Here is a 25,808-nt window from a genome sequence, read left to right on the forward strand (position 1 = left end):
CTGACTCATTGTCAGTCGACTCTGTTTCACAGTTGGAGTCGAGGTCCGCTCGGATCCGGACGATTTTATCAGCGAAAAACGTGTTAAAATCCTCGGCACTACTCTGGCCTCTCCAGGCTCTGGAGGTTGGAACTGGCCTGTTTCCGGCCTTCCCAAACTTCCGGTAGGCTCAATTGTCACCCTCCCCGAGCCTCCACACACGCTGTGCACTTACCTGTATCCAAAATGGGCCACATGGGGACTCCTGGGAGGGGCGGGGTGGGCGGGGTCAGGCAGGAGTGGGATTTGGGGGTTCTTCGAACTGCACAGAATCTTAGCTAGAGGTTCTCCCGAACCCCTGCGAGCCCCCAGCAGCCAACTCATGGGCTACACATACTTAGTTCCCTCAACGGTTCCTATATCTCTTCTTCTGTTCTTTTATTGGTATGTTCTATTACTATATCTTCTTTTCTATTCTTTCCTAGATATATTTTACTATGAGTATCTCCTCTATAACCTTCATCATGTATTTTACTATGTGTAAACCCTCATTGTGTATTGGAATAAGTAAGTAAGTAAGTAAGTAAGTAAGTAAGTAAGTAAGTAAGTAAGTAAGTAAGTAAGTAAGTAAGTAAAGAAAGAAAGAAAGAAAGAAAGAAAGAAAGGTTAGCCTCTAAATCTCTCATTGTCTTTGTTGTTCTTCTCTGCGTACTTTCTAGAGTCGCAGCAAGTTTTTTTGTATTGCGGTGACCAGAAGTGGATGCAGTAATGTGGCCTCACTAGTGCCGTATAAAGCAGCATTATCACTTCTCATGATCTTGATGTTATCCCTTTGTTGATTGCAGCCCTGGACTGCACTGGCTTTTTCAGCAGCTGCAGCCCATTGCTAACTCATACTTAAGTGGGGGAGGACGCTTCAATCTCTCTCATGGTTACTAATGTTGAGCCAGGCACCACCTATTTTGTACTTTTTATATCCTTCCTGATCGTTTTGTATCCTTCCTGATCCATTCTTTTCAGATCTCACCAAAAACACTGCCCGCGTTTTAAAAATCTTATTTTGGAACCACAAGAGCTAGGGCTAGGGGAAGGAGTTTTGTTTATTTTATTTTATTTATTTATTCATTAGATTTGTATGCTGCCCCTCTCCGGAGACTCGGAGCGGTTCCCAACAACAGAACATAGTACAAATCCAATAGTTAAAAACAATTTAGTTTTGTTTACTTGTTTTGTCTTTTATGAAATAATCTGTTTGGAGATTCTGAAAATGCCGAAGATTGGGTCGGTTATATTTAGTTAGTTAGTTAGTTTATATACTGGGGAGTTTCCCATCATCATCATCATCATCATCATCATCATCATTATTATTATTATTATTATTATTAAGATTTGTATGCCGCCCCTCTCCGTAGTCTTGGGGCGGCTCACAACAGTGATAAAAAACAATACATGGTAACAAATCTAATATTTAAAATCTAAAAATAACAATTTTACATTAAAAAGTCTAAAAAACCCCCAATATATAAAAACATACACACAATCATATCATACACAAAAACTACATAGGCAAGGCGGAGATGTCTCAGTTCCCCCATGCCTGATGGCAGAGGTGGGTTTTAAGGAGTTTACAAAAGGCAAGGAGGGTGGGGGCAATCCTAATCTCGGGGGGGAGCCGGTTCCAGAGGGTCGGAGCCACCACAGAGAAGGCTCTTCCCCTGGGTCCCGCCAGCTGACATTGTTTAGTCGACGGGACCCGGAGAAGGCCAACTCTGTGGGACCTATTGCTCAAAAGAGGAACTTAAAGCAACGGCATAATTAAAATGGTAATGAAAGCACATCCTGAAATAGGAACGATTTGCCAATTTTATTGGCGACTGGCAATTATTACAGAATCAGGGCTTTTATGAAGCAAAGGCTGCTGCCAAGATATTTTAAAGATCGTTGCATACAGTAAATGTGAAATATCGTTGTGCGTATCCCCTGGCCAACACGGATTGGCATGATGTCAAGGATGCAACAAAAATTCTGTCTTTACTGCAATTGTGTCTCTAGACTATTTATTTTAATTGTCTCTATTGGAATCGCCATTTAATGAGGAGTAAAAAGTAAATATGTAGTTCAAGGACTTGATGGTTATCAGGAATACAGCAGTTTTCCTTCTACTGTGGATTACAATACTAGGGCATGGAGGAGGTTTGGTATAGGAGAAATCTATTGCCAGAACAAATAGTCTGCATAAAGGCTGCACTGGCTTTAAAAACCTGCGTCTGTGATTAAAAGAATCAGGTAGCAGGTGATGGACGGATTAATTGAAATTCTGGGAGGTGGTTAGAATGAAGTAGTTTTAGAAGAGATTTATGAACACAGGCAGTGTAGTGATTACTGGTCTTGGACCGAGGAGATATACTTCCAAGTCCTCATTAAATCATGGGGCCAGGCTCCTCTCCTAAGCTAACCTATCTCACTGGACTGTTGCTATAGCAATAAAACGAAAGACCCCGTGTATATTATCTTGAGCACTGATAAGAAAAGATGGAATATAACTGCAGGGATTAATCAATGAATTGTCCTTGGTTTCTTTGGAAATCAGCCCAGAACTGAACCTCTGGAAGAGACAATGCGGTTTGTATATACAAACGGCAAGGACGGTGCATTAGATCTTGGGAGCCTGTTGTGGTTAGGATGGGAACCAGGGATTATAGTCAGGATTTAAAGGCGAGTGTTCTGGGACCTGCTGCAAATTAAGAGATTAGGCTGGGGGGGGGGGAGGTGTTTCTACGCTCAGGTTTGGCTTCCGTACCGATGTGAACACCTCTGTGGTCTGCTGTATTGTGGCAATCTTCGTCCAGCTCCATTTCTTGAAGAGCTGCACACGGGTCGGATTGTGCAGTGTAGCGGAGGGGTGCGTGCGGAAAAAGGTGGGGAAACGCTGGCGGTTGGAAAGGGCCGGCGAGCTGGAGCCGTAGGACAACTGAAAAGAAGATGAAAGGGAAGGGAAATATTATTATTATTATTATTATTAATTAATATTATCATTATTATTAAATATGATTAAAGACAGGAAGACTAAGACACTCAACATTCCTTAGCTAACTTGTGAGCTGAAGATTTCCTTTCCACCCCTTCATACGTGCATGCAGATCCGTCCGGTTAACACAAGACATCTGTCCCTAAGCATAGAAACATAGAAACATAGACGTCTGACGGCAGAAAAAGACCTCATGATCCATCTAGTCTGCCCTTATACTATTTCCTGTGTTTTATCTTAGGAAGGATATATGTTTATCCCAGGCATGTTTAAATTCAGTTACTGTGGATTTAACAACCACGTCTGCTGGAAGTTTGTTCCAAGCATCTACTACTCTTTCAGTAAAATAATATTTTCTCATGTTGCTTTTGATCTTTCCCCCAACTAACTTCAGATTGTGTCCCCTTGTTCTTGTGTTCACTTTCCTATTAAAAACACTTCCCTCCTGGACCTTATTTAACCCTTTAACTTATTTAAATGTTTCGATCATGTCCCCCCTTTTCCTTCTGTCCTCCAGACTATACAGATTGAGTTCATTAAGTCTTTCCTGATACGTTTTATGCTTAAGACCTTCCACCATTCTTGTAGCCCGTCTTTGGACCCGTTCAATTTTGTCAATGCATCTAGAGCAGTGGTGGGTTGCACCAGGTATGGGTGGGACCAGCGATCCGTTAGCGGAAAAGGAGATGTGCATGCATCTCCGTGCACCTAACACATGCCCGTATTTGATTTGGTTTTGCACATGTGCCGGAAGTGAAATGTTGTGCGAGGATGCTCTCACGCATAGGATTTTGCCTTTTTTGGGGTGGGGGTGTTGCTTCCACGCATGTGCGGAAGCAAAAATATCAGTGGAAATCACCAAAATTTCAATCACACATGCATCCTCATGCAAGATTTGGCTTCTGGCAAATGCGCAGAAGCCAAATCTCACACACGCGCCCACCCACCAGATGCGCAAGTGTCTCCAGGAGGGTTCCGGTAGCGGCAAAATGTAGGAACCCCCGCCTGATGTAGAAAGGCTTCAGTTATGGAGTCTTCCAACATATTTTACCTTCTTCCATTCACGATACATAGGGAATGATAGGGTCTATGGTATCATAGACATGTGGAGAAAGATGGTGTTAAGGGAAAGGTATATTACAGGGGTACCTCTTCCTACAAATGCCTCTACTTACGAACTTTTCTAGATAAGAACCGGGTGTTCAAGATTTTTTTGCCTCTTTCCACTTACAAACCCGAGCCTACAAAACTGTAACCAGAAAAGGCAGGGAAAAGCCTCCGTGGGGCCTCTCTAGGAATCTCCTGGGAAGAAACAGGTCTGGACAAGGCAGGGAAAAGCCTCCATGGGGCCTCTCTAGGAATCTCCTGGGAGGAAACATGGCCTCCACCCTCCGTGTGGTTATCCCAATCGCACGCATTATTTGCTTTTACATTGATTCCTATGAGAAAAATTGCTTCTTCTTAATAAACTTTTCTACTTAGGAACCTGGTCACGGAACGAATGAAGTTCGTAAGTAGAGGTACCACTGTACTTTGAATCTTTTTCACTTTGAAGCATTTTCTTTGTGTGTTTCAGGTTGAACATTTCAGCTTGCCAAGGGTCAAAGTTGCAGTTGGCTTCTCCCATAACATCACCCTACGTATATACAGATCAACAGGCGAGATGCTTACCACAATGAGATTCCACATGCGTGCGGCCTCAGCCACCAAGGTGGAAACACTGCTGCAGCCAGGCATAAGGATGATCTTGATGGGGTCATTGTAGAGGAGCTCGTACAGGAATTTAGTGGCCACACCAGGTTCACACTGCAGGTGGTGAGGAACAGATAAGAAATAAAACTCATCACCAAGGATATCAAACTGCTCGTGGTCCTGCACGTGCCCCATTCAAAATTCTGGTCAAACTCAAGGAACTGTTCCTAATCATTTATTTTCATATTAAATGCTGGGCAAGAAGCGGTATATAAAATACTTTAACGGAGCCCGAACACGAACCTAGTTGCAAACTAGAGTGACTAGAAGAAATGCTTGGACTAAATTAATAATAGAAAGAGTTAAATGGCCATGTAAATTTGGGTAGAATGGAAAGGAAAAAGCTTTTGTAGTAAAGCGAGAACATAATTTGTTAAGTAGGCAGAGAAAAGCATAGAGCACTTAGTTTGCCAATGAACCTTCCTCTCACAGATGGACCACTGCCCTCCTGTGATCCTTGCTCCATAAAAAAACATTAATATCATATACTTGCCAACTACTCTGCCAAGACCTAGAAATGATGCCATTACCGATAGACCAGAGTTCTTGGATTGCAATGGGGTTGCACAAGGAAGGAAATGCCTTCTCCCAAAAGTCAGCTTACCACAGACACGCTATACCCCTTACTATCAGAGGTGGGCTGCTAAGATGGAACAGTGACATGTGCTCACCTCTCTGTTTCTGATTGCTAGTGGAGTCCAGCGCAATTCTGCTACTGCCCCTGCGTGTCCGCGCATGACTTTGCTACCTGCCCTGGTGCAGTAGCAGAATTGCACTGGACTCAGTTACTGTGGATTTATCTACCACGTCTGCTGGAAGTCTGTTCCAAAGAAAATATTATTTTACTGAAAGAGTAGTAGATCCTTGGAACAAACTTCCAGCAAACGTGGTAGATAAGTCCACAGTAACTGAATTTAAACATACCTGGGATAAACATATATCCATCCTAATATAAAATAGAGAAAATAGTATAAAGCTCTTAAGACCCATCTCTACCGTCAGGCATGGGGGAACTGAGACATCTCCCCCGGGCCTATACAGTTTATACACGGTATGTTTGTGTGTATGTTTGCTTTTAATAATGGGGTTTTTAGTGTTTTTTAAATTATTAGATTTGTTCTTACATTGTTCTTGTTATTATTTATTTTATTTATTGGATTTGTGAGCCGCCCCGAGTCTATGGAGAGGGGCGGCATACAAATCTAATAAATAATAATAATAATAATAATAATAATAATAATAATAATAACAACAACAACAACAACAACAACAACAATAATAATGGCAGACTAGATGGACCATGAGGTCTTTTTCTGCCGTCAGACTTCTATGTTTCTATGTTTCTATGACTCCGCTAGCACTCAGAGCCACGGGGGCGAGCACACGTCACTGTTCTACCTTAGCAGCCCAACTCTGCTTACTAACCCCCCTAGTTTCTGAACATCGAAGGTATTAAGTTAGGACAGTCTTTTTCACCAACCTGAGTCTGTCCTAGAAACATGGACTTCGGTTTTTAAAAATGAATCTTATTAATTTTTTAATAATAGCAGATACACACTACATAAAACACAGGGATGTGTGCTCCCACCATCCAACATCATTCATTCAGAACCCTCCACCAAAATGAGGGTGTATCTTTTTCATATCATTTTAAACCAAGAACATTACCCTATTTACAAATTATAGAGTGATTCCAGTTTATTCTTTATACCTTGGTCTCAAATTCTACTAACCATAGAACCTCTAACCCTGTCCCAACAATTCCTGCACTTTATTTTCGTTAATCATATTCTTCTTTATATCCATAATTTCAAATCGAATGTGTTCCACCATGTACCGGTACCAATTTTGTATTGTCCATTTTGTTGCAGCCTTCCTAAAGCAGTGTTTCCCAACCTTGGCAACTTGAAGATATATGGACTTCAACTCCCAGAATTCCTCAGCCAGCATTTGCTGGCTGGGGAATTCTGGGAGTTTATTATTTATTTATTTATTTATTTATTGGATTTGTATGCCGCCCCTCTCCGTAGAATCGGGGCAGCTAACAACAATAATAAAAAACAGCATGTAAATCCAATACTAAAACAACTAAAAACTATTCATACATACATACAAACAAACAAACAAACAAACAAACATACCATGCATAAATTGTAAAGGCCTAGGGGGAAAGAGTATCTCAGTTCCCCCAAGCCTGACGGCAGAGGTGGGTTTTAAGGAGCTTACGAAAGACGAGGAGGGTGGGGGCAATTCTAATCTCCGAGGGGAGTTGGTTCCAGAGGGCCGGGGCCACCACATAGAAGGCTCTTCCCCTGGGCCCCGCCAAACGCCATTGTTTAGTTGACAGGACCTGGAGAAGGCCCACTCTGTGGGACCTAACTGGTCGCTGGGAGTTGAAGTCCAAATATCTTCAAGTTGCCAAGGTTGGGAAACACTGTCCTAAAAGATGTTAGGTCAGTCTTTTTCACCAACCTGGGTCTGTCCTAGAAACATGGACTTCGGTTCTCAGAATTCCCAGCCAGTATGTTCACTGCTGAGAATTCTAGGAATTGAAGTCTATAATGTTTGGAAGATGCCCAGGAGGACGAAAGCATCCACTTATTAGATGCAGGGGTCATCCGTCTCATTTAGAAACAACTCTAAGTTAGAAGGCTTCATAGTAGAGAGGAATCAATAATTGGATTTTTGTTGACAGGTTTAAAAAATATGTCAACCCTGGCGTTTGAACTGGGTTTGAATAGGAGCGAGGAGGACAGCTGAAGAGGTTGGGAGATGGAGCCAAGTTTATTTATTTGTAAAATTTATATGCCTCCCAACTCTATATGGACTCTGGGTGGTTCACAAAACCCCCGATTATAAATAATTTAAAAGTTTAAGTTTAAGTTTAAGTTTAATCAGATTTGTATGCCGCCCCTCTCCGCAGACTCGGGGCGGCTCACAGCAACAGCAATACAAGACAAATCCAATATTAAATTAATTTTAAGAACACCACAAGTTAAAAACCAATCATACACACTAGCATACCATACACAAATTTTATAAGCCTAGGGGGAAGGAACATGTCAATTCCCCCATGCCTGACGACAGAGGTGGGTTTTAAGGAGCTTACGAAAGGCTGGGAGGGTGGGGGCAACTCTGATATCTGGGGGGAGTTGATTCCAGAGGGTCGGGGCCGCCACAGAGAAGGCTCTTCCCCTGGGTCCCGCCAAACGACATTGTTTAGTTGACGGGACCCGGAGAAGGCCAACTCTGTGGGACCTAATTGGTCGCTGGGATTCGTGCGGCAGAAGGCGGTCCCGGAGATATTCTGGTCCGGTGCCATGAAGGGCTTTATAGGTCATAACCAACACTTTGAATTGTGACCGGAAACTGATCGGCAACCAATGCAGACTGCGGAGTGTTGGTGTGACATGGGCAAATTTAGGAAAGCCCATGATAGCTCTCGCAGCTGCATTCTGCACGATCTGAAGTTTCCGAACACTCTTCAAAGGGAGCCCCATGTAGAGAGCGTTACAGTAGTCGAGCCTTGAGGTGATGAGGGCATGAGTGACTGTGAGCAGTGACTCCCGGTCCAAATAGGGCCGCAACTGGTGCACCAGACGAACCTGGGCAAACGCCCCCCTCGCCACAGCTGAAAGATGTTTCTCTAATGTGAGCTGTGGATCGAGGAGGACGCCCAAGTTGCGGACCCTCTCTGAGGGGGTTAGTGACTCCCCCCCCAGGGTGATGGATGGACAGATGGAATTGTCCTTGGGAGGCAAAACCCACAGCCACTCCGTCTTATCCGGGTTGAGTTTGAGTCTGTTGACACCCGGCGATGTAAAGCTGGGTATCATCTGCATACTGATGATACCTCACCCCATGCCCTTGGATGATCTCACCCAGCGGTTTCATGTAGATATTAAATAGTAGGGGGGAGAGGACCGACCCCTGAGGCACCCCACAAGGGAGTAACCTAGAGGTCGACCTCTGACCCCCCACTAACACCGACTGCGACCGGCCAGAGAGGTAGGAAGAGAACCACTGAAGGACAGTGCCTCCCACTCCCAACCCCTCCAGCCGGTGCAGAAGGATACCATGGTCGATGGTATCGAAAGCCGCTGAGAGGTCAAGAAGCACCAGGACAGAGGATAAACCCCTGTCCCGGGCCCGCCAGAGATCATCCATCAGCGCGACCAAAGCAGTTTCCGTGCTGTAGCCGGGCCTGAATCCTGACTGCTGAGGACCTAGATAATCGGCTTCTTCCAAGGACCGCTGGAGCTGGAGCGCCACCACCTTCTCAACAACCTTCCCCATAAAGGGAAGGTTGGAGACTGGTCGATAGTTGTTGAGAATGGCTGGGTCCAGGGAAGGCTTCTTGAGGAGGGGGCGCACAAGTGCCTCCTTGTAGGGATCCGGGAAGGACCCCCTCCCCAAAGAAGCGTTGACAATCTCCTGGACCCAGCTCCGTGTCACCTCCCTGCTGGCCGAAACCAGCCAGGAGGGACACGGATCCAGTAAACAGGTGGCGGAACTCACAGCTCCAATGGCCTTGTCCACTTCATCAGGTGTCACCAGATCAAACTCTTCCCAGACAGGTGGACAAGTACGTGCCCCAGTCACCAAAAGTACATTAACAACCCTTAACAAAACCATACATATCTTTCAATATTCTTGGCTGAATCAAGATAATAACCTAATGGCCCCAGGCCTGACGGAAAAGCCAGGTCTTCCCAGTAAGGTGGGAACAGGGCGGCTCTCTGGAGACAGTTGGTTCCAGAGCATTGGAGCCACCACAGAGAAGGCTCTACCCCGCGGCCACGCCAACCAACATTGTTTGCTAGATGGGACTTGTAGAAGGCCGACTCTGTGGGTCTTTATTGGTCACTGGGAGGTGTGTGGTAGAAGGTGGTCCTATAGGTAGCCTGGTCCTAAGCCATGTAGGGTTTTAAAGGTAATAACCAACACCTTGAATTCCGTCCGGACACTGACTAAAGGCCAATCTAGCTTGTGGAGAGTTGGAGTGATGTGGGTGTACGTCGGTACGCTCACAGTAGCTCGTGTGGCTGCATTTTGCACCAATTTAATGAAACTTCCTGCTAAGGCAGAGTAGGCAATCTGAGAGACTCTTTTTTGTGATTCCCCACAGCCACCTAAGATCAAAGCTGCTAAAAATTGGTGGGAGCGTCCTAAAAGTCCTCGGAGAGGGGCGGCATAAAAATCTAATTAAATAAATTAATTAAGAAATGTGTAGACGGAAAACAGCCTTATACTAACCAAAAAACGTATTAGCACATATTGGAGGTATACAAAGATTCAACAATGTTTATATACATGATACTAGTATGTGAGAGAGAGACATTAGGACAGGGGCCGGAATGTATATAAACATTGTTATATCTTTGTATACTACCAATGCGAACTTGACAAAGAAAATAAACTCTTACCGCAAGACAATGGCCCTGCCCACCCTGCACTATCATTTCATCCATTGTGCTCTCTGGCTGTGGAGAAATGTTATTGCCACCCTGGCCATCCAAACACCTTCAATTGGGCTCGAACAACTAATGCCCACCTGACAACTATTTCTTAACTGTGCACATCCTATCTGACCCCACAGTTTTGCTTGGTCTCTCTTTGAATAAATATGCCATCCAAGACCCTCCTGCTGTTTCCCTGCCCCCTACGCCCCTCCTCTACCACCACCACATAGCCCATGTGCCCCATCCTGTTCCTGGCTCTGAGCCTCCACCGCAAGGGGATGATGAATTATTCAGGGCATTGCTGCCCCAAGAAATAGGATCAGTTTCCATGGAAACCTCAGGCAGGCGCTGCCACGGCAACCTGTCAGCACCAGGGAGCGGGCTTCAATAGGGAGGGAACAAAGGGAACGTCATGGGGTGTTGGGGGGGCGGTTGACTGGGAACCACAGGAGAGCAGAAGACAAGGAGGGAGAGAGAGACAGGAAAAAGGGAGGGGTGGGAGAAGGGACAGACAACCAGTCAGACTGATGGGTAGAGAGGAATGGATATGAGCAGACTCGCTATGTAGGGCTGGAAGAAAGCAGAGAATAATTTTTTTTAAAAAGTTTGCAGAAATTCTGTGCAAGGGAACCGGGCAGTATGGTGGCAACTAATAATAATAATTAATAATAATTTATTAGATTTGCATGCCGCCCCTCGCTGAAGACTCGGGGCGGCTCACAACAACGATAAAAACAATATTATAGTGGCACAAATCTAATATTAAAAGAAATAACTAAACTAAACTCAATGGAAACCGCTCGAAACTCGACTGCAGAAAATACGACTTTAGCAGCAAATTGATCAATGCCTGGAATGCACTACCTGACTCTATGGTTTCTTCCCCAAACCACAAAAACTTTAACCTTTAATTTTTGCCCCCCGCCCAATGAATGTGTTGGGAGAATGTGGAGTGAATGTAAAGATTGGTTTTTTTTAATGGTTTCTGGGGGATTTTCTAGGTTTTTCATTAGTCAATTGGATTAAGATATTGTGGATTGTATATGGGTGGGTGGGTAAAATGAGGACTCAGATTGTGGGGGAAATATGCTGGCTCTGTTAAAAAGTGCTATTGTTAACATGTTGTAAGCTGCCCTGAGTCTAAGGAGAAGGGTGGCATAAAAATCGATTGAATGAATGAATGAATGAATGAATGAATGAATGAATGAATGAATAAACAAAGAAATAAACAAATAAACAAATAAATATGTTGTAAGCCGCCCTGAGTCCTCGGAGAGGGGTGCATAGAAATCAAATAAATAAATAAATAAATAATAATAATAATAATAATAAACCTTAGACTGTCTACAGTTGACCTCTCCCCTTTCCTAAGAGGTCTGTAAGGGACGTGCATAAGGGCACCACCGTGCCTACCGTCCCTGTCCTACTGTCCTATTATCCAAACTTACCTATACCTACTTGCTTTTGAGTGCTTGATAAAAAGAGCCTTGGTAGTGCAGTGGTTAGAGTGCAGCACTGCAAGCTACTTCTGCTGATCACCGGCTGCCAGCACTTTGGCAGATCGAATCTCAGTAGGTTCAAGGTTGACTCAGCCTTCCTTCCGTCCAAGGTCGGTAAAAAGAGGACCCAGACTGTTGGGGGCAACAGGCTGACTCTCTATAAATCTCTTAGAGAGGGCTGTAAAGTACAGTGAAGCGGTATATAAATCTAAATGCTATTGCTATTTTGTTTATGTTTATACCATACCTATTATCTTGTACATGTTTTCACAAATAAATAAATAAATAAATAACGTAAACAAACGAACAAACAAAAAACTAAACTAAACTAAAAACTAAACACTAAACTAAACTAAACTAAAAACTAAACTAAACTAAACTAAACTGGTCCCCATTGCTTTGGGCCTGAAGAGATGGGAGGAGGAAAAGGGCTGATGAAAGAGCTACAAGGGATTTCAGCGCGAGCATCATGTGGAGGGAAAAATATGTCGGAATGGACATATGTGGCCTGCCTCAAGTTGCCAAAGTCAGTCCAAGAATCTTTTAAGGTAAGAAGTTGCAGCAAATGAGGAAATTAAGGTGAATGTTTTTGGAAATGCAATTAAATTGTCTTAGTTTAATTACGATTTTGGAAATTAGTTTTTTTCCCTTGACTTCTTTTTAATGCTGCTGTTATTTATAGAAACATAGAAACATAGAAGACTGACGGCAGAAAAAGACCTCCTGGTCCATCTAGTCTGCCCTTATACTATTTTCTGTATTTTATCTTAGGGTGGATATATGTTTATCCCAGGCATGTGTAAATTCAGTTACTGTGGATTTACCAACCACGTCTGCTGGAAGTTTGTTCCAAGGATGTACTATAATTTTTTTATATTGTTGTAAGCCGCCCTGAGTCCATCGGGATTGGGTGGCATAGAGGTCAAATAAAATATAAAATATAAATGTAAATCCTGCCCACACGTGGGTTTAGGTTAGGTTTATTGGATTTATATGCCGCCCCTCTCCGCAAACTCGGGGCGGCTCAGAACAATAATAAAAAACAGTACAGTACACAATACCAAATCCAATGCCCACCCATCCAGTTACAATTCAGGGCCACATTAACAGGATCAGGGTGGGGCCACCAATCCATGGGTTCACCTAGACCAGTGATGGGGAACCTTTTTTGCCTTGGGTGCCAAAAGAGCATGGGCGCATGCTCATAATTCAATGCCCGGGGAGAACGAAAACAGCTTCTCCTGCCCCCCTGAAAGCTCTCTGGAGGCCGGAAATGGCCTGTTTCCCAACTTCTACTGCGCCTGGTAAGCTCATGTTTCGCTCTCCCTAGGCTCCAGAGGCTTCCCTGGAGCCGTGGGAGGGTAAAAACGCCCTCCCACATCCCCCCGGAGGCTCTCTGGAAGCTAAAAACACCCTCCCAGAGCCTCTATGCAAGCCAAAAATCAGTTGGCTGGCCCACACATGCACTTTGGAGCTGAGCTAGGTCAATGGCTCGCGTGCCAGCAAATATGCTCAAGAAAGAAAGAGCAAGGAAGAGTTTGGTTCACTTCCCAGTCTTGGGAAGGAAAACGTGGTCTGATTATGACAACCGGTGGCATAAGGACTCATACCATAATGGTCAATTGCAGCACTCATGATGGAAACCAGAAGTCTCCTCCTGTTAGGGGTGAAAGACATGGCTTGTTTCCAGTTGTTATCTAGCCTGAAGGACATTACAGAAGGCACCAAAAGAAGAGAGTATTTGTAGCTGGGAGTTGAACTGTGAGTCTTTGATGCTCTCTGAACTTGGTTGGGGTTTTTTGCAGACGTTTTATTACCCAACTGGGCAACATCATCAATGTGCTTACCGAGTTTGGTAATGAAAGAAAACAATCAAGCTCAGAGAGCATCTAAGAACCCAGAAATCTTAAACCACACAGGACACATAATTTTACAACATCCATCCCCAGTTCTCTTCCATACATTATTTGTGGCACATTGTGCTGTTCAGGGCACAATAACGCATCTAATACAGTTGATTATCAGAGTATCTCTCTCTCTCTCTATCATCTGTCTGTCTGTCTATCTACCATCTATCTACAGTATCTGTCTGTCCGTCCGTCCGTCCGTCCATCCATCCATCCATCCATCTATTATCTATCTATCATCTGTCTGTCTGTCTCTCTCTCTCTATCATCTGTCTGTCTGTCTATCTATCTATCCATCCATCATCTATCATCTGTCTGTCTGTCTGTCTATCTACCATCTATCTATCTATCCATCCATCCATCCATCCATCCATCCATCTATTATCTATCTATCATCTGTCTGTCTGTCTGTCTATCTACCATCTATCTATCTATCTATCTATCTATCTATCTATCTATCTATCTATCTATCTATCTATCTATATCTATTTATCTCTATCTATCTATCTATCTATCTATCTCTATCTATCTATCTATTTATCTATCATCTATCTATCTATCTATCTATCTATCATCTATCTATCTATCTATCTATCTATCTATCTATCTATCATCTCCCTCTCTATCTCTCTCTCTCTCTCTCATCTATCTATCTATCTATCTCTATCTATTTATCTCTATCTATCTATCTATCTATCTCTATCTATCTATCTATCTATCTATCTATCTATCTATCTATCTATCATCTCTCTCTATCTCTCTCTCTCTCTCATCTATCTATCTATCAACCAACAGAATGTAGAAATAAAAGCAAAAGGACAAAGAAATGAATTAGAACTTAACAAACATGGGGAGTTGTCCAACCCATATTAGAGAAAAATGAGTAAAAATGGAACAACTCAAGATTGTACTGGTCAGAAATGGTGCATGCAGACCTAAGTAGATGAAGAACACACTAATGCAATGGAACACAAAAAACAATTGGACATGACAAAAAGCCAGTTCTTTGGAAATACCATGCCAATTCTCTGCATAATCTTTTTCTGCACAGTCTTTCTTGAGGGAGACATGTGAATTTAAAAAAAATGAAATGAGGGTGATTGACAGGGTTGTTTATACTTAAAAGAGACAGATCTAGCTTAAGGAGCATTTGCTATCCAACTCTGTTTGCAACTGACTTTGGACTATTTTGGTTTGGACAGAAACTGGTGCTCCGAGGATGGGAAATTTCACATGATCATTGGCTCAAAAGAAGTTCCTGTCTATCATCTTCCTCACACCAAAATCCACCTCTGTCTGTCTGTCTGTCTGTCTGTCTGTCTGTCTGTCTCTCTACCTACCTACCTACCTACCTACCTACCTAGAGTATCTATCTGACTTCTATCCCACCCTTCTCAACTGATTCTGGGCAGCATACAACATAATAAATACAATACGAATGTGTAGAAATCTAATATTAAAAATACTACGAAAACTAAAAATTTCTAAAACCCCATTTATCCTAACACAATTGTCCACATTCATCTAGTCTAGTCACTCAAAGCTTCGGTTGGAGTTAGGTCTCAGCACTCACGGCCCCCATGCCTGCCAGCAGAGATGAGTCTTTGTGAAAGGCCAGGAGGGAGGGGTTGGTAGATATCTCCAGAGGGAATTCGTTCCAGAGGGCTAGGGCCGCCACAGAGAAGGCTCTTCCCCTAGGTTAACCTATCCTGGTAACTCTAGAGCAGTGTTTCTTATCCTTGACAACCTTGTGTGGATATCAGCTCCCAGAATTCCCCATCTAGAAGTTGGAGTCCACACATCTCCAAATTGTCAAGGAGGAGAAACACTGATCTAGAATATGGGTAGTCCTCAATTTACAACCGTTCAGTTAATGACCATTCAAAGTTATGGTGATTCTGAAAAACAGGCGATTTACTGCTGGTCCTCACACATAAAACTGTCACAGAATTCCCACAGACATGTGATCAAAATTTGGAAACTTGGCAACTAGCATGTATTTACCAGTGACTACAATGCCCCGAAATCATATAGAAACATAGAAGTCTGACGGCAGAAAAAGACCTCATGGTCCATCTAGTCTGCCCTTATACTATTTTCTGTATTTTATTTTAGGATGGATATATGTTTATCCCAGGCATGTTTAAATTCAGTTACTGTGGATTTATCTACCACGTCTGCTGGAAGTTTGTTCCAAGGATCTACTACTCTTTCAGTAAAATAATATTTTCTCATGTTGCTTTTGATCTTTCCCCCAACTAACTTCAGATTGTGTCCCCTTGTTCTTGTGTTCACTTTCCTATTAAAAGCACTTCCCTCCTGGACCATATGACCATTGTGTGCAACCTTCTCAGACGGCTTCTGATAAGCAAAGTCAATGGGGGGAAGCCAGATTCACTAAACACCAGGGGTGGGCTACTGCCCAAACGGGGGGGACGGACGGACACACAGTGGGGTAGCGAAAATGGAGCTCGACCCCAGAGCACCCAATTTGCACTGAAAGATGTTGAAAGAAGATGCAGGGTGTCCTGCATAATCCAGGCCCACACTGTGGTAGTAAAAATTTTGGTAGCCCTTCACTGCTAAACACCCATGGTGAATGCTTAACGCCCATGAAAAAACAATTGTAAAATTAGCCCTAATTGGGAGTTACATGTCAATGACTACCTGTAACCTTGAATCAGATTTTAGTTCTTATCTAGGTTTATCCACATGGCAGGTACTGGTGAAGATAGTCTCATAAACTTTGGTGATGCTACCTCAATCAACCTTTCGGGATGATTGGCACAGTGACTTCCCATGGAAGACCTATACCTAAAAGAAAAAACCTACAAACAAACTACTAACTGTTGTATAATGTACTGCGTTATCTTCAAGAAATTGCTATGCTGAAGAACAAGGCATCCAGCCCCATAAGCCCCATTAAAGATACAGTTTTCTGAGGGTTCTTGGTGTTCTCTGAGCTCGGCTGTTTCTTGTAGACATTTCATTATCCAAAACTAGATAACATCATCAGAACTCGTTAAACTAATCAGAATAGCACTGATGTTGTTACCTAGTTTGAGAGTATGACTGTGATTGGATGAACCTGTTTGAATGGTTTTTTTTTTAATTGTCTGGGGTTTTAGATTTAGATTTTATGTTTGGGGATTCTTACATTTTGTATTGTATTTGATTTTATCTTGGAAGCAGCCCTGAGTCCGCTGGAGAAGGGCGGCCTAGAAAGATAGATAGATAGATAGATAGATAGATAGATAGATAGACAGACAGATGGATGACAGACAGACAGACAGACAGACAGACAGACAGATGATAGACAGACAGACAGACAGACAGAAAGATAGATAGATGATAGACAGACAGACTGATAGATGATAGACAGACAGACAGACAGATAGATAGATAGAAAGATAGATAGAAAGATGATAGACAGATAGATAGATAGATAGATAGACAGACAGACAGACAGACAGATAGACAGACAGATGGATGATAGACAGACAGACAGACAGACAGACAGACGATAGACAGACAGACAGACAGATAGATAGAAAGATAGATAGAAAGATGATAGACAGATAGATAGATAGATAGATAGATAGACAGACAGACAGACAGAAAGATAGATAGAAAGATGATAGATAGATAGATAGATAGATAGATAGATAGATAGATAGATAGATAGACAGACAGACAGATGATAGACAGACAGACAGACAGACAGAATGATAGATAGATAGAAAGATAGATAGAAAGATGATAGATAGAAAGATAGAGAAAGATGATAGATAGATAGATAGATAGATAGATAGATAGATAGATAGATGATAGACAGATAGATACACACATAGATAGATAGAGAGAGACAGAGACAGGCAGAGACAGACAGACAGACAGACAGACAGATAGAAAGATGATAGATAGATAGATAGATAGATAGATAGATAGATAGATAGACAGACAGATGATAGACAGACAGACAGATAGAAAGATAGATAGAAAGATGATAGATAGATAGATAGATAGATAGATAGATAGATAGACAGACAGACAGACAGATAGATGATAGACAGACAGACAGACAGATAGATAGATGATAGACAGATAGATACACACATAGATAGATAGATAGATAGATAGATAGATAGATAGATAGATAGATAGATAGATAGAGACAGAGACAGGCAGAGACAGACAGACAGACAGTTTGGATAATGAAATACAGTATCTACAACCAAGCTCAGAGAGCACCAAGGACCCTTCATTTCAACCTTGAGCTACAAATATTCTCCTTTAGTACTATAGCTTTTTTCAAACTCATATGAGCCGTGGAGACTATAAGCCTGCATTCACATGCTGGTTTTCCACTGTCTCTGCTGGGATCTTTTTCAGGTCTAGCCTAAAGCCAAGAATTTCCTGGTGGTCTCTTATCCGTACAAACCACTCTTAAGCCTGCTTGGTGTTTAGGTCCAGGGCTCCCTAAAATGCACTTCTCCACTTCCATTCCTTTTAGACAACCACGGGTATTCCTCAGCTTACAAACAGTTCATTTAGTGACCGTTCAAAGTTACAACAGCACTGAAAAATATGTGACTCAGGACCGTTTTTCACAGTTTATACAAAATTCACACAAGTATGACCTTTGCAACATCCCTGTGATCGTCCAATTGACATTCAAAAGGCTTGGCAACTGGTTCGAACTTAACGACTGTTGCTGTGACCCACGGTCATGTGATCACCTTTGGCAACCTTCTGACATGCAAAAAACTCAATGGAGAAGCCCGATTCACTTAACAATGGATCCACTGCAGCGATTCACTTAACAACGGTGGCAAGAAAGGTCGTGAAATGGGGCAAAACTCACTTAACAGAAATTCTGTGCTCAATTGTGGTCTTATGAGTATCTATAATTGCCAATGCTGCTGCAGCCTCTACTCTTTTTCCTTCTCCTATTCAAAGCATGCGTTTTCCTCCAGCACATCTCTCTACATGGGAACCTTAGCAAATTGTTAACTGAGTCATTCTCACGTTTGGAATCCCCAACCCTTTCTGCCACCTCCATTTCTGAAGATGCTCTCCAAACTTTGCTTCCAATAGGTGTATCAATGTCGCCGGTCCAGTCCCACCCTTTTTTTCATCCGTTTACCTTCTTGTTCTGTAGGACCATTAAACCCTATGAGAGCTCTCTGCCTCCCCATCTTCCAGGTCATTGACCCCCCCAGATCCTCTAATCATGATCTGGAGCAGTAACCCAAGTGCCCCATAATTCATTCATCTTAGAAAAGAATAGAATATAGAATATTGAATATAGAATATAGAATACAGAATGGAATAGAATAGAATAGAATAGAATATAAAATGAAATAGAATAGAATAGAATATAGAATATAAAATATAATATAGAATATAGAATGGAATAGAATAAAATATAGAATATAGAATACAGAATACAGAATAGAATAGAATATAAAATAGAATATAGAATATAGAATAGAATATAGAATACAGAATATAGAATAAAGAATGGAATAGAATAGAATAGAATATAAAATGGAATAGAATACAATATAGAATACAGAATGGAATAGAATATAGAATAGAATATAGAATATAGAAGAGAATACAGAATACAGAATGGAATAGAATAGAATAGAATATAGAATAGAATATGGAACGTGGAATATAGAATATAAATCTTTATTGGCCAAGTGTGATTGGACACACAACGAATTTGTCTTTGGTGCATATGCTTCAAGCTCTTTGGAGGAGCCCAAGTTTGACCCTTTCACCAACTCTTCCAAAGAAATGAGAAGGTTGTGCAGAGTCCTACCAAACGAGGCTCTGACCCAAAGGAACATGTTGAAAGTTGGGATGAAAAAACTATGACAATCATTCAGTGTTCATGATTCTTGACAAATGTATATTTTCTTTTATGTACACTGAAAGCGTATGCACCAAAGACAAATTCCTTGTGTGTCCAATCACACTGGGCCAATAAAATAATTCTATTCTTCTCTTCTCATCTCCTCCTCTCTTCTCTAGAAAGACTTCTTGTGGGATTAGGTTTACAGTCTCTACCTCTCACAAAGCCTTGAATGCTAACTTAGTTAGTCCTGCTATTTCCCCAGTCCCTCATCTTTTAGCCTTCTTGCAAATCTTCACATGGCACAGCCCTGCTTCCTCCACCCGGACCAGTTCCAAGAATGCCACATTTCTACTTGGAAGGTTGCTTTGCCTTTCCATCCTTCTATGAACCCACCCACCCCCAAGAGTAGACCCTTTGTCGTGTAGACCCTTTTAAAACACCTTTTGGACCCATCCACTTACAGAAGGCTTCCCTGCCTGATCTGGTGGCAAGGAGGACTTGTGTGCCAAGATTGTCCAATACCTTCAAGGCATCCCACTGCACGCCCCAAACTACCTTGGTTGGGTTATAAGGCACAACGTTCTCTTCTTCTCCCAATTCGATTTAGCGATAGCAACAACAATAGCATTTAGACTTATATACCGCTTCACAGTGCCCTCACAGCCCTCTCTAAGGGGTTGACAGAATCAGCATATTCATTTGTTTGTGTGTTTATTATTAATTAATTAATTAATTAGATTTGCATGCTGCCCTTCTCCGAAGACTCAGGGCGGCTCACAAGATAAAATATAAAACAATGCGTCCACAAATCTAATTATTTTAAAACTACAAACTAGAAACATAGAAGATTGATGGCAGAAAAAGACCTCATAGTCCATCTAGTCTGCCCTTATCTTATTTCCTGTATTTTATTTTAGGATGGATATACTTTTATCCCAGGCATGTTTAAATTCAGTGACTGTGTATTTACCAACCACGTCTGCTGGAAGTTTGTTCCAAGCATCTACCACTCTTTCAGTAAAAATAATATTTCCTTACCTTGCTTCTGATCTTTCCCCCAACTAACCTCAGATTGTGCCCCCTTGTTCTTGTGTTCATTTTCCTATTAAAAACACTTCTCCGCTGAAGCTTATTTAACCCTTTAACATATTTAAATGTTTCGATCATGTCCCCCCTTTCCCTTCTTGGAGAGGGGCGGCATGCAAATCTAATCAATTCAATTCAATTCAATTCTGTCCTAAAATCCCAATATATTAAAATCAGCAAACCAATTTAGTCACAACCACACATAACATTTAGTAGGGGAGGGGGCTTGATCTAATATATTGCCCCCAACAATCTGGGTCCTCATTTTACCCACCTGGGAAGGATGGAAGGCTGAGTCAACCTGAGTGGGACTTCTCCCATTTGAGTGGGATTTCTCCCACTTCCTTCCCATCGTAGTTGTGTGGAGGGGGGGGAACCTTCCTTACCGTAACCAAGGACCCTCTCCCTTCCCTCCTCCCTGCGGAATCTCACCTGTCCCCCCCCATACACACACCTGGGCGGTGGGGCAGGTGGGGGGGATCTGTGCTCACCTCGCTGTCGCGGTGGTCGAGACGCAGCTCGTAGTCGGGCAGGATGTCCCTCCGGCTGTTGACGTCCTCGAGGGCCATCTGGGCGGAAGGCAGGCAGGCTTGTCCCCCGGGCCAGCCGCCGGTCATGGGGAAAAGCGCCCCGATGTGCAGCCTCTTCTTGCCGGCGCCTAGCGGAGGAGAGAGCAAGAGCCAGCCCGTCAGGACCAGCAAGGCCGCCTGGGGGCCCCCGCCGGGCCGCGGGCCGGGTAAGGCCATGGTGCCCGGCCCGGAGGTCAGGGGCGACGGTGGCGAGGGCGCGCGGGGGTGGCGGCTGCACTGCGCGGTGGCGGCGAAGGCGCCCGAGCCGGCTCCTCCATGGCGCTGCCCGGCGTCGGTGCTGCAGTAAAGCGAGCTGGCGGGCGGGTTGGCGAGCGAGCCAGCCAAGAGGAGAGGAGGGGGCGGGCGAGGAAGGGGCGGGCGGGGGGGGGGCTGATGTCAGCGCGGAGCCGGCGCGGAACGCCGCCGTCCAAGGGCGCGCGGGGGGAATTGCAATAAGCCCACCGCGCCGCCTCGTCGCAGGGGCGGGCGAGGCGGCAAAAGGAGACGTTGCCGGGGATGGGGGGACGGGGACGAAGAAGAGGGAAAGAAAATGCAGAAGACTCCCCCCCCCCTCCACCACCACCCTGGGTGAGGGGATTGTTGGAGACAAGCAACAACAACAGGGTGTAAAAGGTGCCAAGAAAAGAGCAGACGGCTGCGGTGGGAAATGAGGTTAGGGGACCCAACTGGGACGCCGGGAGAAGACAAGAAGAAGAGGAGATGGATGAGAAGTGCGGAGAAAGGATGGAGGAGGCAAAAGTAGGAATGGAGCTAAGGACGCTGTGAAAGCATTCAAGTGAGACAGGCCATAGCTGGGAGGAACAGAAAAGAGATTAGTAAACAGGCACATATAGACACAGAGAGGGAAGGAAGGAAGGAAGGAAGGAAGGAAGGAAGGAAGGAAGGAAGGAAGGAAGGAAGGAAGGAAGGAAGGAAGGAAAGAGACAGAAACTAAGTAGGAAGGGAAGGAAGGAAGGATGAAGGAAGAAAGAAAGAAGGAAGGGAGGAAGGAAAGAGAGAGAATATAAGTAGGAAAGGAAGGAAGGAAGGAAGGAAGGAAGGAAGAGAAAGATGGAAGAAAGGAAAGAGAGAGAGAAAGAAAGGAGGAAGGAAAGAAAGAAAAAAGGAAGGAAGCAATGAGAGAAAGAGAGAGAAGGGAGGAAGGAGAGAAATAGAAAGAAGGAAGGAAGGCAGAGAAAGGAAGATGCCAAAGGAATGGATTAGTCAGATTGGCCAAGTTTACCCAGCCAAATCCCTCCAAGAACTAATATAATAGCTGCAATTGCCCAGCAGGCTAAGTTTGGTTAAACTTTATTATTGGGAACAGAGGCAAGGGGTGGGGGTGGGGGGTGTCCTGAAATGCAACCCACTTTGGTCATGATTCACAGAGTAGTATGAGAAACAGAAATTCAGCAGACAGGTTAAGTCTGAATCAGAAAGAGTGAGGGGGGAATGGACTAATAGGAGGCCAGAGGGAATGATGAAGGAAGAGACGTTTGGGACGTTTTGGAAATATGTGGAGAAAGAACAACAGACGGACAAGGATGGGAATCAGGAGGCAAAGAGATGAAAGACAAAGCAAGAGACCACCATGCTTAGCAATATGCTTCCCTATTACTTAGATTTGCTGGCGTCTTGGCAAATGGACTCTGGAAAAGGGGGCAGCTGAAGAATGAAGAAATTGCGGTGATAAAAGGCAGAGAAGAAGAGAAGGAGCAGAGAAAAGAGAGAGCTCAATTAGTAGAAAGATGGGAAAAGTGTTGTAAGGTTCGAGGGAAAAGCTAGAAACGTAACAGCTGAGGAGGAAGGTGGACTAATGAGAACAGATAAGAAGGAAACAGAAATGCAGTTAACGGCCGGGAACACAGAAAGAGGAAAGTGACAGATGCAGTTAGCACACAAGAGCCAGATAGAAAAGCAGATAAAACGAAAGACAATGCAGGATGGGAATTAAAGAGGTGGGGAATGGAGGCGGTAAGGGGAAGAGGCTTTAACAAAGGCGCACCGCAAAACACAAAAAGGCTGACAAAGAAAGGGTGGAGGCAAGGATGCAGATCGTGGATCATGGAGAGGGGGAAAAAAGCAGTGGGGTTTATCAAAACACACCAAAGGGGATGCAGGGAAGCCATTGAGTGATGGAGATTAAACTGAGGCAAGGATGCCGTAGAAATGGTGAACAATGACTAGCAATTCAAGTCATAGCCATCGAGAAAGCAGCAGCAACGGGAGACCCAGCCTGACAAGCAGAAGGAGCCTATGGGGGCTACCAATTGTGGGCTGCACAAGTACACACCACCAATAGATGGCAGTGGAGTTACAACTTTTCCTAGACCTTCGCTGCCACCTAGTGAGTGCCAGGATATTTGCAGCCCAGATCAGGTAGCCCAGAAGAAGAAAAATATTTTAGATTATCTTTGTCCTCAGTAGTGTGTGTCCTCAAAATTCCTCAGCCAGAAAAGCTGACGTTCGCAAGCAAAACTGGCCGGGGAGTTCTGGGAGTTGGGGTTCGCAAGTCTTAAGGGGGCCAGGGTTGGAGAGACCCTGTTCTGGAGGCAAGTCATTCCACATAGAATGGAATACAATAGAACTTGGAGGGACCTTGGTAGTCAAAACTAATTACCACGGGGAGGGGGTGGCCTATAAATCAAATCAAATCAAATCAAATCAAATAATAAATAAATAAATAAATAAATAAATAAATCAATCAATCAATCAATCAATCAATCAATCAATCAATCAATAAATAAATACATAAATAAATAAATAAATAAACAAATAAATAAACAAATAAATAAATAAATAAATAATCTTCTCATCCCTCCCATCACTCATTTCCTCCCAAAAGTGACTGCATAACTGTAACTGTTGCTTGTATCCTTACAATTTATATTGACTGGTTCAATACAAATTGTATAAATACAAATTGTATAAATATAAACTGACACGTTAGGAAGGGACAGAAGGCACTCTGGTGCACCCATGTATTGTGTACCACCAATATTGTGTACCACCAATACGTACTCAGCAAAAGAAATAAATAAATAAAATAAATAATATGATTGGATTGCTTATTTGTACCCAGACTATCATTAAGTGTTGTACTTAGTCAAAGCAAGATATTTTGGGTGTTTATATTAATATGTTTGATCTATATGGATGTATTAACTTTATGTATGGTAGACAAAAAATAAAACATAAACATAAAAGGCATCAGAGGAAGTAAACTCAGTTGTATTGTGTATCCCAGTGTTTCCCAGCCTTGGCAACTTGAAGATATCTGGACTTCAACTCCCAGAATTCCCCAGCCAGCATTTGCTGGCTGGGGGATTCTGGGAGTTGAAGTCCAAATATCTCCAAGTTGCCAAGGTTGGGAAACACTGGTATATCCAGTTAGCAGGGCAGAGAAGGTGGATGTCGGGCCTAGCATGGAGATTCTGGGAGGGCACGATTTCTGGACTTTCTGAAAAGGGGGGGGGGGGCTAGAATAGTGATATTTGTGCTTTTTTGGGGTGGGGTGTTGCATTGTGAAGTCCTTGGCTCTTTTCCCAGCTCTGAGAAACGGGAAGGAGGTAGTGTATATCACCAATTCCTCTCCCTGCTGCTTACTGACATTTCCCTGGCAAAGAGACACATGCGGAGGTGGCTTGAAAAGGAACGGAAACAAAAAGAAAGAAAGGGCCTCCCTGCAGCCCCAATTTAGCATTCACCCCTGTAGGGAAACAGAAGCTTCATAAGAAAGGGTATAGGGAAGAGGAAAAAACAACTGGGAAAGCAAAGGTTTGCAACCTGAAAACATAGCCCCTGTTCCATCCTGTGTCTGGCCTCCCTCCCTCCTTTGACTCACATCATGGTTTCTTTCTTCCCTGTCTTAAGGTCCATTCTGCCTCCGTTAGGCAATTAATATGAAGTCTTTATGAGGAAAATATATTTGGAATTTGGGCTCCCAGGCTTTTGATAGGGAGGGTCAAATTATAATTCATATTATCTCCTGGAGGACCTCTTTCCAAAATGGCCAGGAGACAAATTTTATTTTATTTATTATTTATTCTATGCCACCCCACTCCCAATGGACTCTGGGTGGTTTACAACCAAATATACCGTGTTTTCCCGAAAGTAAGACAGTGTCTTACTTTCTTTTTACCCCCAAAAGCCCCACTACGTCTTACTTTCGGGGTATGTCTTACATTGGAAAAAAATTGAAAGGGTCGCGTTCCCGAAGGCATCTCCTCAGAGTCCAGAAGGGCAGCCGTGGGACAGGAGTCTCGTGAGCCCTTTTCCAAGTTCAACCTCAGGGCTCCAAGCGGCGTGCACGCGTGGAGCCACAGACGCGTGTCGGGGAAGCGTGTGTCTGGAGGGGAGGAGCCACTCTGTGCAGTTGGGCAGCCCCACCTGCCTGCCGGAAAGGAGGCGGGCGAAGGAGGGCACAGCTCCGGCCGCTCGCCTCGGAGCTGGTCGGCCTTGCTGGCCGCTTGCAGCCGAGCCTCGGCAGGACTCGGTTGCTGGGACGAGCGCCTTCGCTGCAAGCCGCCGCCCGCTCGGATCGCTTCGGACCAGCCCCGTCCTTCGCTTTGCCAAGCCAGGGAAGAGGCGGTGGCGCCGCGGCGAGGCGAAGGGCGCGCGGGGAGCTTGGAAGCGACGTCATCGGGCTCCCCCCCGGCAA

The 25,808-nt window shown here is 43.8% G+C and overlaps 1 protein-coding gene across 1 annotated transcript in view; it reads right to left on the minus strand.

The window, feature by feature from the left end:
- The window catches only part of GABBR1 (gamma-aminobutyric acid type B receptor subunit 1), a 114,872-nt gene that overhangs the window by 70,734 nt on the left and 18,330 nt on the right, over nt 1-25,808 (minus strand). The window contains 3 exon segments of the mRNA XM_070737782.1: nt 2,780-2,950; nt 4,679-4,813; nt 21,071-21,237. Coding sequence (XP_070593883.1) covers nt 2,780-2,950; nt 4,679-4,813; nt 21,071-21,237 — 473 coding nt within the window.

The sequence above is a fragment of the Erythrolamprus reginae genome, chromosome 2 (assembly GCF_031021105.1).
Source record: "Erythrolamprus reginae isolate rEryReg1 chromosome 2, rEryReg1.hap1, whole genome shotgun sequence".
Lineage (NCBI taxonomy): Eukaryota > Metazoa > Chordata > Lepidosauria > Squamata > Dipsadidae > Erythrolamprus > Erythrolamprus reginae.